This window comes from Thunnus albacares, chromosome 2, assembly GCF_914725855.1.
Source record: "Thunnus albacares chromosome 2, fThuAlb1.1, whole genome shotgun sequence".
Taxonomy (NCBI): Eukaryota; Metazoa; Chordata; class Actinopteri; order Scombriformes; family Scombridae; genus Thunnus; species Thunnus albacares.
This window is the reverse complement of record NC_058107.1, coordinates 10,254,126-10,272,968: the sequence shown is the minus strand read 5'-3', so window position 1 is coordinate 10,272,968 and position 18,843 is coordinate 10,254,126. Positions and strand designations below refer to the sequence as shown.

The 18,843-nt window shown below is 38.5% G+C and overlaps 1 protein-coding gene across 3 annotated transcripts in view; it reads right to left on the bottom strand.

The window, feature by feature from the left end:
• Positions 1 to 18,843, bottom strand: part of galnt9 (polypeptide N-acetylgalactosaminyltransferase 9) — a 96,797-nt gene that overhangs the window by 19,285 nt on the left and 58,669 nt on the right. For 2 of the 3 annotated variants that reach the window (XM_044365268.1, XM_044365276.1), the window contains one exon: positions 16,570 to 16,687. In XM_044365268.1, the coding sequence (XP_044221203.1) occupies positions 16,570 to 16,687 (118 nt within the window). Of the gene's footprint in view, positions 1 to 16,569; positions 16,688 to 17,540; positions 17,859 to 18,843 lie in introns of those variants that run through there. The other variant, XM_044365284.1, reaches the window with a different exon arrangement.

Below are 18,843 nucleotides of genomic sequence, written 5' to 3'. Positions count from 1 at the left end.
ATGTGGTTTAACTTGATCGTTGATATCCCTCAGTGTCAGTGTGACTGATTATCTGTGTTTGTACAAAGTATGAGCATGCGTGATGGTGACAAAAGTATTTGAGATGCAAAAATCACATTATATCAGAAAAGCCATATCTCCTCCACAGCTTATGTACATGTATAGATTGCTGAAAAATTGGACACCTCCGAGATGACAGTTACAGGGTTGAATGTAATTGTGCCCCTACATGTTGGATGTAATATTCTATCTGTGATGCTCTTCTGAAAGACACTGAGATAAACATTATTATTACATCCACTGCAGTGTTTGCATTTGTTGATATCTGACTGTGGACATGAGCGTGGTGGTTACTTCTCCAACCGCCTTCAACAGACTCTTTCACTAGTCAGAAATTCTGTTTGAGATTTGGTGGTCTGAACTACTTGACCCTACTGTTTTTCCATACGTGGGTGTTTGAACCAAAAATAACCCTGATTTTAAAAAACACAAAACAATAGAGGCTGCATTGGTCCAGTTTGAGTAATATATCCATGCTTTTCAAGACTTATTAGAGGCTAAAACACTGCACAGCTGTTAATAATGCTATGATACTATTAAGGTACAATTACATAATTTTCTTTACAAGGTATCTACCAGAAATGTGTGCTTATATATGTGCTTTACACATGTCTGATAGGTCAACAAAGTGCCTTGCAGCAGAAGTTGAGCCAGGTTAAAGGCTAGAGCCTCTACAGTCTGTTGTGAACTCCTCTGAATCACAGCAGTGGTCCCATTGAAATGAATGAGGAGAATGTGTTTGTCTGAACCCAAAGACTCAACCTTATCCCATCTGCTTGTGGTCTTGACCTGGCAGGGCCTGTCAACTGCTTGGTATGCAAATATATTATATACTACATTTATTGTAGTTGCTAGCTAAACTGTTACCAGCCATTGTTGACACAGTTCACCATCCCTCAATTTACAGGTTTCCCTGTAGATGTTGGATGTATAACAGACAATAGAGAACATTTAGTTACAATATAACCTTTATTCTTTGAACTAAGAGACTATCTGCTGATGTGAAGAGCTAATTACAAACCATCGCTTACACAACAGGGGAGAAGATTTTAATTTAACTTCATATTATAATTTAACTTCTGCTGCACTTAGTGATCAATTTGAACACCTCATTACTGAAATAAATTATCATACCACATTTACAATCCTTAAATGTTACAACATGGTACAAGACATTTGCAGGGAGTCAACTCAGTCTTTGAAGATCATCAATGCAGATGTGACCTTTTTCAACACATGAGAGAAGCACTGATCTGATGACTTGGAGGAAAAACAGGTGGCGCTCAGCAGATTGCTGGCTGAAATGGTGTGTCACATTCCTGGACTGCTCATCACTTGCAGCCTGTATCTTTATAACCAAGGCTTTAGTCATAGCGTTAGCAAAGGAAATCAGACCAAGTGTCAGATTTTTTCCCCCCTAATAATGATGATGTTTGTGCTCTTTTGCTCAGTCTGGAAACATATTAACTCCATGCTGAGAGCACCTTTGCTAATGACAGGGTCTCGCTTCATGTTACCATATTGCAAATCACTGAACTATAGGTGAAGCCATTCATGCTAATTACACTGATTCTATTTCTATTCATAAGATAATTTAACTTCTGCTGTACTTAGTGACCAGTTTGAACACCTCATTATTGAAATAAATGATCATATAACATGTACAATCCTTAAGAAAATAAATGTTCCACCATCATGAAGAAAGGTCAAATAATTTCAGATGAATGTTCAGTCAGATTCAATAAGAAGTAAAAAAAAAAAAAAAAAAAGCCAGGGTACAGTGCTTCACCTGGGAGCAACATACAGCATTTGCAAATTGTACCTTTTAAATATTGTAATATTATGGAAATATAATCAAATCTAAATACCAAATAAGATTGTTTTAATCTTCTACCTCGTTTGACATCCCACACACAGGTCCTCAGGATTACGTTTTGTGAAGTCCTTTTGGCACTGACCCTTCACTTAACACAGAGCACTTTGATGTAGTGGTAATGTAATTGCTAATTTAATTTAATTGTCGCTGTACATGCAGTTAGTTGATTGCAGCTGGACCATTTGCGTAATAAGCTCCACGGGGCAACACAAAACATCAGCCATAAAAAGCATAAAAGCTATTAACAGCAGTAAACAGGTTTCCATCAGCTCCATTACACAACACCATCAGCAAAACAGGAAACAGGAATGCGGGACATGGGGGCTTACTGTATGACAGGTATGTGGATGACCAGTTTCATGACAGCACTGATGATTGACCATCACAGGTTATGAAACCTCTGGATAACATTTTGAACAATAATAATGGAGCCCAATAATAATCAGTGGGCCCAGATCAGAAGTACTTTGCAGGTGACTGAATCAACCATAAACCAGTCAGAAGCCCTAAACCTAAACATTTATTATCCATTTAACTTTATGTTGTCATGTATGAATAGCGTAGCTCATTGTTGACAACATCTAAACCTTCCATGTTGTTCACTGACTGCTTATGTGGTTTCCAGACTTTCATCTCATGAAGTAAAACAAATTGGATCTGGCTGCGTTGGGTTCCAGTTGCACAACCGCTCAGTTTCAGTTTCAGTGTCGACAGAAAATGTTTCAGCAGCCATATTTCTAAAATAGTTTAAGAGTTTTACAAGCACATTGAATTCATGTTTGCAATTCATTTAGATGGTTTTAACAGATGCTTTGCAGCTATACTGTAATATGACAACATTTTTGCACCTCTAATTTTCTCTATGACCACTCATTTTAGATGTCAGTATAGCCGATCACACAGCACTGCTGTTGTCGGTATTTTTGTTTATCATGTCTGACAATGTCATGAAAAACAAGTTTTGCTGTGTATGTGTGAAGATGAAGTCAGGGAGAAGTGAAAATCCTCATTAAATATTAATCTTGTGTCAATTGCCAACAAATATAAACATTTATATACATTGACAGTGATTTTCACACTTCAAAGACATGAGTTGCTCCAACAAAAACAGACGGGTACATAAAGATAGCAGAGCAGAGAAATGAGCCATGCATGTGCTGCGAGTGAGATGCAGACCGGGTGACCATTGCAGCAATGGCTACAATGGCAGTGGATTGTCTCCGGCAGCTGAGGCAAAACTGAAACACGATGAAGCCGCATCCAGTGGACACTGAAGTCACATAGGAAGTGCAAATTAGACATATACACAATTTAATAGGCTACTTCTCTAAAGTGGTGTCCTTTGAAATTATTGATGCAAGGAATTCTAGGCCTCTGACCAGACATATCACAGACTGGACCTATTGAGTATACTGTGGTCTGTGCCTTTATATCCCACCAGTGTAACCTTTACTGAAACTGCAAGCATGATTTTGCCAATTAGTCTTTTTCTCAGTGAGTGGTCAAAATGGAAAATAGGACAGAGGGGAGGGACTCTGTAGCAGCATAGAGCCCACACTGAAATGATGAAAGGGTGGGCTGAGGTCATGCAGACTTAATATTATGTCTCATCTTACTAGTCAGCTGAGGTATTTGACAGACATGGAAAAGGAAATTATCCTGCAGTGACAAACAGAGGCCTCAGGTTTGCCCAAATGAGTGTGGCAGTAGCTTGGGGTCAACCAGAGTTCATCTCCACGTTTCTCAGATATTCTGTGTGCATGACCGACACAGCTCAGCCACGAAGAGATAGATAGATGGGTGTTAAGATATTTGAACATCAGCAAAAGGCAGATTATCTGGACCTATTTTACTGAACACTGAAGGATCAACTGATTCACAGGGTTTATTGATCATTTCAAAAAGGAGAAGAGAAGACTCCTGCTGTCAGCAACACAAACACACAGAACTGCGTCCTGATGTTTCTTTTTCTTCTTCTACTGGGACATTTTCACAGGGAAATCTTTAACGTTTGGTACAGAGTTTTGCATCAAAATATATTTTTGTCGTTTTGGTGTTTGACAGGTTCAAAATTTTCCAAATCTGTCTTAAAACATCAGTCAGGTGCCCATATGAACACTAAAAGGGTTGTTTGTTTCCCTCACTGTAATCATCTGCAGCCCAAATCCACAGTGTGATCAGTCATTTTGTGCAAAAATGCATTTAAACGTTTATCTGCAGCTTATATGAGGCTTCAGCAGTCCGAGTTAGTCATATCAAGTGGATATCTGCCACATTTACAGTCTTTTTAGCATTAAATTCCCTCTTTGTGTTTCCTCGGACAGTGTTTCTCTGTTGAGCTGCAGTGGGAATATAGTAACAAAAAGAGGGACTTTGGCACTAAAAAGACTGTAACATTGAAAGATATCTACTTGATTTGACTCATTTGGACGGCTGAAGCTTCATAGTAGCTTCAAATAAACCTTTAAATACAATTTTTCACAGTAGGAGGACTGTGGATTTTGTCCCCATCACTTATATTGTATGTGCATTATGAAGGGATCTTCTAATGGTCAGTATGAACAGGAGGAATGATCACAGCAAGAAAAACTTATTTTGATGTTTGTTTGGGCTTCTGACTGCAGTTTTAAGACGGTCTTGAAAATTTGTGAACCTGTCCTTTAAGAATATTTTTATTTTTGCTGTGGTCTCAACAGGAACTGTGTCATTAGATAGATTTTCCCCCCAAATGTATTCAGTTTTTTTTCCAAGGTTACCATTATGTACTGTGCACACCAGCACATTCAAGTGACATTTGCCATTCTGCTCTAGAAATCAATGCCTCAGCTAATGGTTTCTTCCTATGCACAATCACACACATCAGATTATTGACATTTTGGAGTCACGGTATTTAGACACATGAGACATCAATGCCAGTATCTCTGTAGATACAGTATAGTTATGAAAAACTAATTTATTTTACTTTAGGTTGCTCATCCTTATTTGCAGATTAAGCTAATCACTCTGGAGTCATGAAAGATGGTCCAGACATTATTAGGATGAATCCTCATGATTTTGTTGATTGGCTGACTTTTCATCACACCGCAGCTCAAGTTATCCACTAGTCAAACTCTTCAAGTTGTCTGAACTTTACTCATTCTGGTCAAAACTTTGAGAGCTATTCACATTTCAACAAAAAGGCTGTGATAGGTGTCACATCGAAAAGTGAAATGTTGTAGTCTCTCTGGTTCACTGGGTGGCATTAATTGACTGTCAATCTACCTGCCTGATAAAACTTTTTTCCAAAACTTCATAAAAATGCAGTAATTCTTCCTTTCATTTCCTCCTCTCCATATGGAGCAGAAGATAATTACCACTGTGTCATTACTGCACTGTTGGCGGAACACTGGGAATTAACTTTATATTACTCATCACTTTACTTTCAAACATGCAAGTTTATAAAGTATTCCTCTCAGCCAGTGTGGTGACTGGTGATAATGCAAACTTTAGGGCAACTCTATTTAGTCTCTGTTTCTGTCTATTTAAAAAATGCCTTATAAATAATAAATAATAATAATAATAAATATAAATAATTTCACTAAATAAACCTAAATATCTTTTCCTTTTTATTTTGTGGCTATTCAATAACAGACCCAGTTGGTGGGCGAGTGACATTTCAGAACCTGAACAGATCATCATCCTGCAGTGTGACTGCTCCATTCAAAATTGATTGTGCACATGCATTAATCCAGCAGCTCTCAGTCCTGGTGCTTAGGTACCACAGCCAAGCTGGTTTTCAGTCCTACCAGAGGCTGAATAGCATTCAGCTAGTTTCCCGGGTGTTAAGAAAAACAGAGAGCTAGTGCATTATCAATAGCAACAAAAGTCTCCTTGGTATGTTGGCCATTGAATTGTATAAATGCTCTTGGTTGTACAATACAAATAGGACCACATTGAGTGCATTTCTTATATATCTCTATCAACTCACACAGAGAAAATAGGTTAGACACCAGCACTCTGCACTCTGCTCCTGTACAACATGGGAACTGAAAGAGAGTGTGTATTTGTACGCAGTCAGCTGCTAGACTTCAGTCACATTTCTGTTCTCTACCGATGAAAGATGACATAAACTTTAAGTTCAGGTTCAGTTAAAAAAAACTGTAGCCACCAAAAACAGAATTACAAGTTCTTAATCCTGGTGCCAGACTCCAGTTCCAGTTGACCCAAAACAAAAATGCTTTATCTATTCTAGTAAAGTTGGGTGGATCACTGTGCAGACCTGTGTCACAAGACTTCCTTCAAGTTCATACTGAAATTTTCACAATTTACTTGGAAGAAAGCCATCCACAGAGTGGCTGTATCCACTTGAGATAATGAGTTGTGTGCGCTCTGTTGCGTCTGGGGAATTTTACACATCCGTGTTTTTAATTGAAATGCTCTCCATGCTGCAATCTCTATACCCAAGGGATACCTTTTTGCAGGATAATATGCCGAAAAGTCTCACCCGTTTCAAAGAAATGCCAGCAAATGCTGATTAAGGGTGCAGCAAACCCAACCACACTGTGTGTTTATATCCTCTCTCATCTTTTTTTAAGGTTATGGAAAGAAAGACATCAAGACATTTCGACAAGCATCAAGAATTTATAGGGTACAGTGGACCCAGTTCTGTACTGACAAAACTGCTCTTCAACACAGAGACAGAAACATAATACTAGAACAGACATGGTGCTAACCTTTATCCTTATTTAGAATCAGCTTTGGTGTCACTATATTGCAATGTTTATTCACACCAACACTAATTTCCAGATCTTAAAGCTGTGAATATCACATGGTAGCAAGTCCTTTTTTCAAAGCTGCTGTGTGAGTGAGAAGAATATCAAGAACTGCAAACTCACCCTGATTTATCAGTCTGTGTTATTCAGTTTCAAATAATAGACATCTGTGTATATATCAAAGCTCTGAAGAGACTCTCTCTTTCATGTGATGAAGCAAAATGTTTTCATCTCACACTGACAGTTGAAGAGTTAAAGGTGCATTAAGTAATTTTATGACTTATCGACCTCTATCAGCAAGGGAGGAAATGCAACATTGACGCGTCTCTTGCACAGTGGCCTATAATTACCATAAATAATACATTTACATTTTTACAAAAGCACAAACAAGCGCGGTAATTAGGACAGAGATCCAACAAGAGTGCATGTGTGCAAGAGGAAGGTAACAAAATGACTTCTGAAATGTAGAAATCTTAGCATCTAGCAAAGTGTTCCCTGAGTCCCTGAGTCACAGTGTGTCTGAACTTGTATTTATAATACAAATATGATTTATGTTGCAGCTTTCAGTAACTTTCACCTGCATTAGTTTTTAACTGTTTTGTTCCCTGTGCAATACACTGAGCCTGGTCAACAGTTGATGATTTTCTGTGGACATTTTGCTACTAAAAACAGCTTCTACATGTTTCCCCACTAGGTTGATATCTCAGACTGGACAGAGACATTGCCATGCTGGCCGCCTCAACTCCCTTCCTCTCAAGTCTTGATGATGTGATGATGACTGATGTTTCAAAGGGTTGCGTGCTGAAGGTTCCCTCCTCCACTGAGAGGCTGGATAGTCACTGCTCCCTATGGTCCATCTCTTCATTTCATGCCTCCTTTTTCCTGCCTCTCCTTCCCATACATACATAAAATGGAGGATGTTGATGGAGAGACAGATATATACACAGAGCCCCTTCACTGTGCCTGTCGAAAGCTAATTCCATCCAGTTGCTGCCCTTCATCTTTGACATGCCTGTCGATTTGCTGCTGCAGCCAAATCAGTGCGTGCAACTACTCTTCAAATATCTTTGGCCATGTCAGATCATTTCAAGTTTTTAGCCGAAGTCTGAGACATCCAAGAGACGCAATTACATGAACAGATTAACCAATGAGTAGGATCAGTCAATCTGCGTTTGTTAAAAGTTACTATATTTCCTGGTGATGATATTGTCTACAGAGAGAGCTTCTGATGCTCCTCCATAAATTTCAATTGTGCTGAATAGAAGAGGTATGTGAAGGCACAATTCATCTCAAATTATCTTAATTACCTTGTCAAAAAGTGCTCAAATTAAGGTGGGAGTATCTGCAGTCACTCTTGAAAGTGGTTTTTTAATGAAGTTTATGATTCACATGGATAATAGGCAGGCTGACAAGGTCTGTCTAATTACTTGTCCCTCTGGCTCTGAACGCCAAAGCAGAAACTCTCCCAGGTATGCTGATGCTCAGGAAGTCATGACATTTTTCAAAAGCCATTTCAGGCTGAGGAGTTTGCTCCATGTCATTGTTAAATGGTAAACATAAAGTATGTTTTCAGAACACACAATCTGTTGAGGCTTAAATTACGAATACAGCCTGGATCAGACGGACCTAAGATAAAGAGACAGTATAAGTCTTGAATTATATATGCATGGAATGCACCGATGCATAAATGCAAATCATGAACACGTTTTATAATGTCGGCTGATTGAATGCAAACCCTACAGTAAAACAATACAAAGCATATGCAGAGCTGCTCCACTACGCCATATGTTAGCAGTAAGTCGTTCAATAGCTGCAGTAATTTCACTGAAACAATACCTGATCCGATTCTTGTGTACAGAACTTTTGCAGCTGCATCAATTCTCACTTGTCTCGCTTCCCTGATGCAGACTCGAACATACAGTAATGAACCATGGAGTAAGTACACCTGGAGTCCATTAAGCCCTAACAGATTGATTTGGCCGCTAAATAATGCAGGCATTGAAAAAGACAAATGCCAGATCAATATCCAATGCTATTGTTACCTTTACACAGGCTGTATTGATGGAGAGCAGATGACTCCTCCAATGTTGTAGCTCTACTGTGTTGTGAGAAACTGAACCAGTTGTGTACCAGGGATGAGACTCTGTGGCCAACAGAGTGGACTAGTAGTCAAGACAACCCAAGACAATCCAAGACCAAGCACACTGATGTAAGAACAAATGGGCTCCAGATAATGTCAAGACCAAGAGTGCAAAAAACTGATTCCTCTCTCAAGACCAATCTTGGAAAAAATATGTAACCAGAAGCCACTCAATTGTGTTTTTACTCTGAGATGATAGAAAAAATGTCTTGAGACTTAAAAATGGGACCTGACTCAAGCACTACAGCACTGCAACAGAGGAAATTACCACAGGAGTTATATATGCAGAAGTCAATAAATGATGCACTGTACTGTCCAAAGACTCCTACAGCATTGCTTATTATGGCATTTACCCAATAATTCTCCACATTTGTCTCTTACATTTGATCAAGTGTAATGGCAGAATTCCTCAGCGGTCTGAGATTTGTTCTCGTCTTTGGAATGACTCAGTTTGTTGGAAAGGACTCACATATGGTCAGCACCCACTGTCATTTGCTGCCTGATGGACATGGGCATGCTGGTGATTTTGAAGCTGCCAGAGTGGCTGGTGTCCACAGATGGCTAGGGCTTAATGCCACCTCATAACGACGCTCTTGCCCTTCTCAAGGTGACTGCTTTCGCTGTGAAAAGCTGCAGCAAGTAGGGGCCCAGGCGAGCGCTACAGAGGTTCAATCAGCCGTCCTGATTGGTTACATGTCTAAAATGTTCAAGGTATAATGTATAGCTACTGTATGTCTTTTTTTTTTTTTACATTTTTGAATGCTCCTGTGTTTTGAGTAGATTTGACAACCTCTTCAAACACATGCACACAAAGCACATGAGAAATCTTGGTGTGTCAAGAATGGACGGAGGGAGCGAACAAAGCTCTGCTGCTCACAAAATGACTGAGCTTATCAGGAAATAACTCGCTTTGGTCTTATCAAAGCAGCCCATGAAAGGTCCTTGTAGCCTACAGATGACATTAACATTTACTGTTTTCAACCTGGTATAGGATGAGTGTCAAGCTCAGCATTTATGAATGTCACAGCCAACCATAACACAAAACAATACACTCATAGGACAGAGTTACCTGCTGAATCTCACAGCCCTGTTCTAGCAATTTCTGGGCTAGAACGACTGTATGAAGACTAAGAATACTACAGTATAGCTGTTGAATACATATAGTGTGGTTAAAAGTACAATATTTCTCTCTGAAGGGGAGTAGAATAATAAAGTATAAGAGAATGGAAATACTAAAGGTAATTACAGGTGCATATGTTCCATTTCTGGCATTTTCGCCAACAAAAACACAGAGGACGGACCGGCTTGCTAGTTAAAAGAAAAGCAGCTTTTGGAGGGACTGTAACAGTGGTCTTGCAGTGCTGTAGCTGCCAGTGTTTTTAACTACCATTATGTCGTCTCCCTCTTGACATGCCACAGTTTTTTCTTTTGATAGTTTAATGATGTAATTTGGTGTGTTCGTTTCATATTGTGCAAGTGCATGATTAGCTGGCTACTAGGGTTTTAACTATACTTATTCATTACTTTAAAGTACTTATGGTCATGTCAGTATTGTTTAAGACGGAACTGAAAAAATGTGAAACTATTCTTTAACTCAGACCAAAACACAAAAAACAATGTTGAATAAAAGTCAGTGTTTCTCAAAATTATAGACTGAATTTTAAAGGTGGTATTAGCTTTTAGCCTCTTTTACCAAAATTCAAAATAGAGGTCACTCGAACCTTCACTTCAACAATCCTTTTCTACAAGATTTAATTGTATATTTAACATGTAAGAGGAAATATAGAAATTAATACAAGTGAAATAAACTGTAAAATTATACAGACATGCATAACGATAAGTTTTAATATGATACAATACAATGTACTGTCATCATAACTTCAACAAATCAACACATCTGTGTGCCAGTTCTATCTCAATCCATTTGTATCTATAAATCCAGATGGCTTGCGGGGTTAATCAACTGTGCTAAAGTGTCCAGGTTTCGTATTTGTATCAGTGGGCAGATGTTCTCAGAATAAACTAAAAGCAACATCTGACTGCATCTACCAACTGCTTTGATGCTGCACCTGTTATTGTGCCGCCTGAAATAATACTTACTGGCTCATTTTTGATTTTTTTTTCCTTTTTTTCCTTTAAACAAAGTTACCATCTGGAGAAAAAAATAGATGAGATTGGTGAGCAGCAGAAGATGATCTCTGAGGTTCATTGTCTAATTGACTGGTAATTGATACATCCTATAACAGATAGTCCATCATTTGGGTAAAGATTGTTAGAGTTAAACAGTAATCTCCAATATTTGATCCTGAGGTTCATTGTGTCTTTGCTACCTAATGAAAGATTGTATCACAAAACTTATTTACTTACTAATGACAGCATTTTCATTATCAGTTGATTTGGAATGACCTGAAGCTATACAGTGAGCATGTGCAGTAACCATGGCTGAGCAGAAGAGAGTCAGATGATCCAGCTTTGGTGTGATGAGGTGGTCGATGAATATTCAAGGACTAAAAAAGTTTAACTTCAGCACCAGCTGATGCTGTACAGGCACTATAGGACTGCAGTGCATCAGTCAGCAAGAAACAAGGAAAGAGAATCCCTTTTCTGCATTGGTTGAGGCCTCTCCTCTGTGCTATGCAACTGTCCTGCAAATTCTGCAACCAAACATTTTACACAGCAGTTTATATTTTACACAGAATTTGTGAATTATAATATAATTAAATGTTATGATTAAATCTTTAACACATAAAACTGATGAAAGGATAAAATCTGAATCCCTAAATACTAAATGCACTGAACTGATGTACTAGATAAGATAAGATAAGACAAAATAAGATAAGATAGAATTTTATTAATCCCAAAGGAAATTTTGTCAAAGATCACTCAAGAATTACAACGTAAGAGTAAAAACAACAGAGTAATAAATGTAAAGTGTATAAGGAGTAAATGCTAACACCAGTGCCTAATAGAATAAAAATAAAAGTAAGATAGATTTAGTAAAATAAGTAAACTAAAATAGAAAAGTAATATTGCACATGATATTGAAAAGCGATATAGCCAATGATATTGAAAAAGTAATAAAAAGTAATATTGCATATGATCTCGAAAAAGTAATAATGCACATGATGTTAATATTATTGTTCCTAGTGTCCGGTGTTTCAGCTGTCCTTCCTGCAGAAGGTAGAAAAGACTTCCTATGGCGTTCTGTGGTGTACCTCAGTGGTCTAAAGCTGAAGGTGCTCTTATATGAGAGAGAGAGGCATTGTCCATAACACTGAATAGCTTATTGAGTTTGAGCTTACAGAGTCTTTAAGCATTGGCTGCCTTCACCCTGCTGCCCCAACACACTACAGCATAGAAGGTGACGCTAGCCACCAAGTGATAAAACACCTGCAGCATGGTCCTGCAGATGTTGAAAGATCTGAGTCTCCTGAGAAAATACAGGCGGCTCTAACCTTCTTGTACAGAGCCTCTGTGTTTTTTGTCCAGTCCCTATTATTGTCTATGTGGACACCCAGGTACTCGTATTCCTCAACAATGTCCACCTCTGTTCGCCTAATGCTGACTGGGTTCGGACGGGTCCTTCGCTTCTTTAAATCCACCACCAACTCCTTAGTCTTTATGATGTTGAGTTGCAGGTGATTTAATTTACAACACGCCACAAATCTGTCCACTACATTCCTGTACTCAGCCTCCTGTCCCCTGCTGATACAACCCACAATGGCAGAGTCGTCCGAAAACTTAATTAATAATAATAAGTTATAACTCTGCTTGGGATGCAGAGGGGACCAAGTGAAGTGTAATTATGTCCTACTCCTGTCTGGCTGGTGTTACCGCTACACTTTAATTAGCTCCATTCTCCTCACTACAGAAAGATTATGACCAGATGCCTCCAGGCCCAGCCCAGGTGGTTATGGAGACGGGACTTCAAAGAAAAAGAAATATAATAATTTTTTTGGTTCATTACTTCTGAAAGGAATTCCTGGTGAGTTTAATAAATGTCATCGAGAGGAGCAGGCCACCCCAAGTGACAGATTTATTGGACTGTTATGAAAATGAGACAGATTTCATAAAGCAGCTTGGATGGTTTCCTGATGACAAAGTGAGCACATGGGCATATTGTGTGGGGTAAACCCATCTAGACTCAAATTAGCCTTTTTTTGGCAGAAAAGAGGTTACTGTCATGTTTTCACTGACAGAAATAAACCAAATTAGTAGACGTCACAGAAAGCAGAACCAAACTGAAGTGAGTCATGTTAGGACTGAAGGAAAAGGCATATACTGTAATTTAATGGCGGGATTTTATTTTTTATCAGTGATGGTCAACTGGAGTTTATTGTTTATCCTTTGCATTTAGCACTAAATCACTGTGCAATGTACACTAGATTTAGACAAATAAAATGTAATGTTGTCTTTTATTAAAAATCAAATGTTGGTCAGTCATACGATATAATGGTGGTTTTGCATTGATCACCATTACTAAACCTTGTAATGACATTTCAGTTTCTTTGCAGTCATTGTGCACTTTTTTCTTCTTTTTGAAAACTAAATGTTAACATGATATGTATCCCTATTTCACCAGCTTTTCTTAAAGTTGGTCTAGATACTCTTTCAGAGGCTTTTCAAAACAACATTCTAGGGAAGAGTTTTACTTTGAAATGGAAGATGAGAAGATATTTAAATAATACAATCAATGCCCATTGATGGCTTTCATGCAAATATAATGGTATCAGTGTTTGATCAGCCAAATTCAAATTCAAAACTTTGTTGATTCTTATTCTTTAACCTCAATCTCCAAGGTGTTAAGTAACCAAAAGTCTTAAAGGAATAGTTCAACATTTTTGGAAATTTATTGATTTGTTTTCTTGCTGAGAGTTAGATGAGAAGATATGCTAAAGCTAAATATGAAGCCACACCAATTAGCTTAGCTTAGATTTGCATAAAGAATGGGGGAAATACCTAGTCTGGATCTGGCTGAAGGTAAAAAATTCCACCTACCAGCATCTCTAAAGCTCATAGCTAACCAGCTTTTGGCTGTAGCTTCACATTTAGCATGCACATACAAGAGTGGTATCGATCTTCTCAGCTAACTCTTTGCAAGAAAGTGAATGAGCATACTCCCCCAGATGTCAAAATATTTTTTCCTTTCAGAGTGATAAAAAAAAATGGAAAAGTTTCACTCCACATCAGGTTTCAGTGAAAATAGCAGGATCGACAGCTGCAGGCATAACCCTTGATGAATTTAATTTAGTATTATATTTGAGGAAAGGCTACATTTGCAATGTTTTATGTGCTCTTTTAAACCTGTAGGAATTAAGAAGAACTGCAAGCAAAGGAAAATAAAGCAATTTTTTAAAAACTACTACCAATGCAGAGTCATATTTGTAATCACCTCTTGAGCGCTGCGATGACGTAAGTTACCACAACACAAAATGGAACAGTTGGACCATATCACAAGTGGTCTGTTGATTTGGCCAATCTATGCAGAAAAGCTGCGGTAATTTAGCAAAATTGCGAGCTTTCACATTATGAGTTGCAATTTCCTGGGGGGACTGTTTAATGCAGAAAAATCGCAGGAATTTGCAAAATTGCTAGCCCCTGCAAATATTAAGTTGAATTTGCATTAATTATTGCAATTCACAATTTCCTGGAGGGGCTAACAGACATATCACAATATGATACCCATGCTCACAGGAACCTTGAAATGAAAGGCAATGTCCTGGTCTCCTGAGATGCTATATCAGCAAAGACTTAGCAAGCACAAGGGGTGGGAGACACATTTTTAAAATAAACTAATATTGACACTCCTGGCAGGATTCATGATTTCTGATCCTAACCTTTTTTCTTCATTTGCCAACAGTACCTCACAGTAAACGGATGTTAAGACATGGCATGTACAGTCATCTGAAAAGAGAAAATATTCGATTCCAATGTTACAAGTAGAGGAAAAATGTTTTGAGGCTACACAGATCCAGTAACAGTAAGAATACACCCAATTGATTCTGTTTAATTTTGCAGCAATTAGGTATCTTGCAGTCTATTAAGATGTCAAACAGAGAATCCACAGCTATTGTGAGCTAGCCTAGCTGATTGTTAAACTTGTTCTTGTCAATCAAGCCTATCCCAAATGGCAACTCCTCAGCTGGCACTACAATGAGCTGCCTGAGCAACAGTAGCCTTAGAGGAGTAATTGCCGTCCACTCGCCAGGAGCCCATCTCCATTCCATTAGCGGCTGTACAACATGAATGGATGAAGCTGGTTGATGACTGCAGACCTATTCAAGCTTGTACACGTGCTGAATGGCTCCTTTCTGTGGCATGCGTTTCATTTCCACACGGACAGGCCAAACAGCAGGAAAGGTAATTGCATTTGTGATGGCATTGTGTTCACAGACGTGGAGGCATATTTTCTTCACTTCATGAATCAAAAATGAACAGTAAATATTCATAGAGAGAAAAAAAAAGATGTGAATCAATGAGGGGCTTGTGTATGTGAGCTAGAAGAAGAAGTCCACTGTTACCCTATATCACAGAGCTATTCTAACTTTATTTAGTGACTGTAGCTGAATTGATCACCCCCCACAAACCTCGTCTAATTCAGTTGCATGGTTTGTTAGGTACATATAAGCAGCTTCACTGAATGAGAAAACACTGTGTAACCTTGGGGGAGGCTGTTGGCAGTTGGCACATAATACATAATGCTGGCTTATCACACTATGATAATGGCCAAACAACTATCTGATAAAGACACAGGAAGCCATATGATTGTGTCATTATTGTCAATGGCATAGAAAAAACATGCTGCTGATGTAGGGGGAAGGCCATTCTATGTGGAATAATGAGAGGGTTTGAAATGGCCATCAACAACTATAAACGTCTCTGGCTTCAATAAAGCACTACAGCAATCTGTAAACCAAGATCTATTCTCTGGCCATTTAAGTGCTTTTTCAAAGGCGGCTGACACTTCAGAGGTGTCGTTGAAGCCATCTCAAGATTTTGAAGTGGATGTGGGGATGACGTTAAATGAAGGAGTGGGATCTTTCAAGCATTTCTCATTCCAATAAGCCAAAGAGTACGTTTAGATTCAGAATAGTTCCACTTGACTGGAGAGAAACATTTTCTGAATTTAAAACGCTAGCCAATTCTTCACCAAGCCCTTCGCTCACATGAAGCGTTAAATTCAACTTAAAGCAGCAGCAAAAGAGATTTACATTTTCCGTATACAGGCTTTAGAGCCTTTGGGTTGGCTGAAGATTTGCATTAAGGGGATTTTTTTTTCTCCTCTACTCCCATCTAAGAAATTCTAACTTTGCAAAGTTTAATCATGGCTTCTGTTGACGCCCCTGGGTTTTGTATCATAAGCTGTATCCCCCAGGCTGGGAAACAAGGAAACTTCATCATAAGCTGTTGTGAAGTCTGAGTATAGATTTAGCAAATCATTCCAAACAGGACTGTTCATCTAAATATTACCCCCTCAAATATTGGATATGTAATCATGGCTTTTTGTGTGGCCTTCTTGGTGTACAACTGCACACAAAACCCTCCAGCTTTGAAGGAATGCCTCATTAAAAAAAGAACCAACTTCCCTTGAAGCAATTCTCTGAGCAATTTCCTTTTCTGCTTAACAATGGGACATTTAATTCAGTTTAAAAGGAAAAAGTCTACATTCCAAGATATTTATCAAAGTCTCCTGATTTGAATGCATTTTAACGTGATTATGGGTAATAATCTGTAGTCCTTACCCTCATGCCAAGCTCAATGTTCTCGCCTCCATAGACCTCCATGCCAGGATCCAGCAGACCAATCTCACCAAAGTATTCCCGATCTACCACAAAGGAGCAGCCAATCATAGCTGGAGTTCTAGATGAGCAGAGAGAGACAGCGTTGTTTGAATGTTATTATCCAGCCACTAAACTTTCATACACCCACAGAAAATGCTAAAACATTCAACATAATCAAGACAGAAGACATCTCAGGTTTTGGAAGGTTTTCATTAGTCAAAGGGCTTTCATAGAAAAGTTACAGCACCACTGATTAGCTGAATCAGTGGAATGTAAATGTCCAGATATGATTCAGTTTTGTTTTTTGCCTTGGGTAAACTTGATTTGAATATGGGAAATAGTCTTTTAACCAAATAAAATGCGATTTTAAGTTTTATGGAAATTGTGATTTATACATTTGCCAGGTGTAGTGCAGCTTTAAAGTAGCAATAATTGAGTTTTTGGCCACTTGGGGGCAGCAGAACAAGCTGTAAACACAACATTGACATATTATCACCTCATAAAGTTGTTGTAACGTACTAGCAAACAGCTGTCTATTTACACATCCAGCGGACACTGAGCAACATTAGCATTCATTTTAAGTAAGTTCTGTCCACCTGAAAAAAGTCCAATATTCACTCTAATTTCAGCTCAGGTCTATTCTTGATCAACATCTGAGAAAAATATCTGGTTTAGAATTCTTTGGTAAAAACAGTTGCCTGCTATGGCTAGAAACCAGCTTGATTAGAGCCATGAGAGTGAACCAAAACGGTAAAGTTTTGCGCCATAAAACCAATGAACTAAAACATGCTACAACATTTTGTGTCATTAGTAATTTGATTTATTGTTAATATAAAATATGTATATGCATATTTAATATTTAAGTTGAATAAAATATATTAAAGTGGAATTAAAGCACTGAATAATATGAGCGTGGTTCATTTGCTTTTTACCTTCGGTAAGATAGGGCTCTGCAATCAAACCTGAAATTCACCTAGATTTGCTGGAAAACTAAATAGTATTTCCATTTTTCACCACTAGGGTGCAGCCATCTTTGAACAAGCTACATGGTGATGTTGCTGCATGGATCATCTCTGTTGTTAGCTTGTTCGTCACTAGAAGTTGTTGGTAAAAATGGATAGCAAAGAGAGCAAAGGACTAAGCAAAAACCAACGCGAGAAGAGTCCTTTTGTATTGCCCCTGGATGTTCAAATGAGTACTATCTCACAAAAGAGAGTGGTAAACTCATCCATTTTCCTGTCCGTTTCATCCTGTCCGCTGTGACCTCTCTGCTCTGTGTGTGTGTGTGTGTGTGTGTGTGAGGAGCTCAGCCCCGCCCTCATGTAAACTGGCACAGATACAAACAGAGAGCAGAGGAGAGAGAAGCAAACATCCCATTCTCTCCCCACTAGCTCCAATCAGCTGCTTGAGGCGGACAGTGTGCGGGGTCTGCGTTAATTGTGATTATTATGTAGATGCAATGTGAAATTTCATCATTTAGCAGCAGCGCTGTGCCGCTGTTGAAAGCATTTAGGGGAAACACTGAGGCACATAAAAAAACACAGCCATGTAAACCTAAGGACTCTATGGAAGCAGGTCTTACCACTAAATTTGCTCTTATTGGCTCAAAATTGGGCAATTGGGTTTTTGACTTGGTCTTTCCATCCCATCAAAACTTCCATTGTACCAACACTTAACTAGTCTAAAGTACAGTGTTGTACTCAGGGTTCCTAGTAAACAACTATTCTTGTGACGTCAGCCCTGGCAAAACAAAGATAGTGGCGTGCTAGGTTACAAATACAATGTAAAGACATATTGATAGATGATTTTTCTTAGAAAATACTTACTTTTATAATGTAGCTTCTATTGCAGTAGATCTAAATAATTCATTGATGCAATAAAAAGGTGTTTATTTCGCAATTTAATCTCCACTTTAAGTACTACAGAATCTAGAGAAGAAATTAAAACATGACTTTAGCCCTATTCCCCATCTCAGTCCAGTATAATAATCCAGAACCGGGCTTTTAATTAGCACTACTTGAAAACTGCCCAAGTTCAGCTGGTAGAGCAAGAGTTAGTCAGTGTTTCTCACAAAAGCAAGTGCTGTCCACCTTTGCTACAAGAAATGGTCCCACTTTAGCTGCTGTCTGTCTCCCCAGGGCTGCTTTTCACTACTATTATCTGTCAGGTCTTAAGTGCTCTGGGACAAAGCCTCACAAAAAAGCATTACATTCATACAGAGTACTTTGCTGCGTT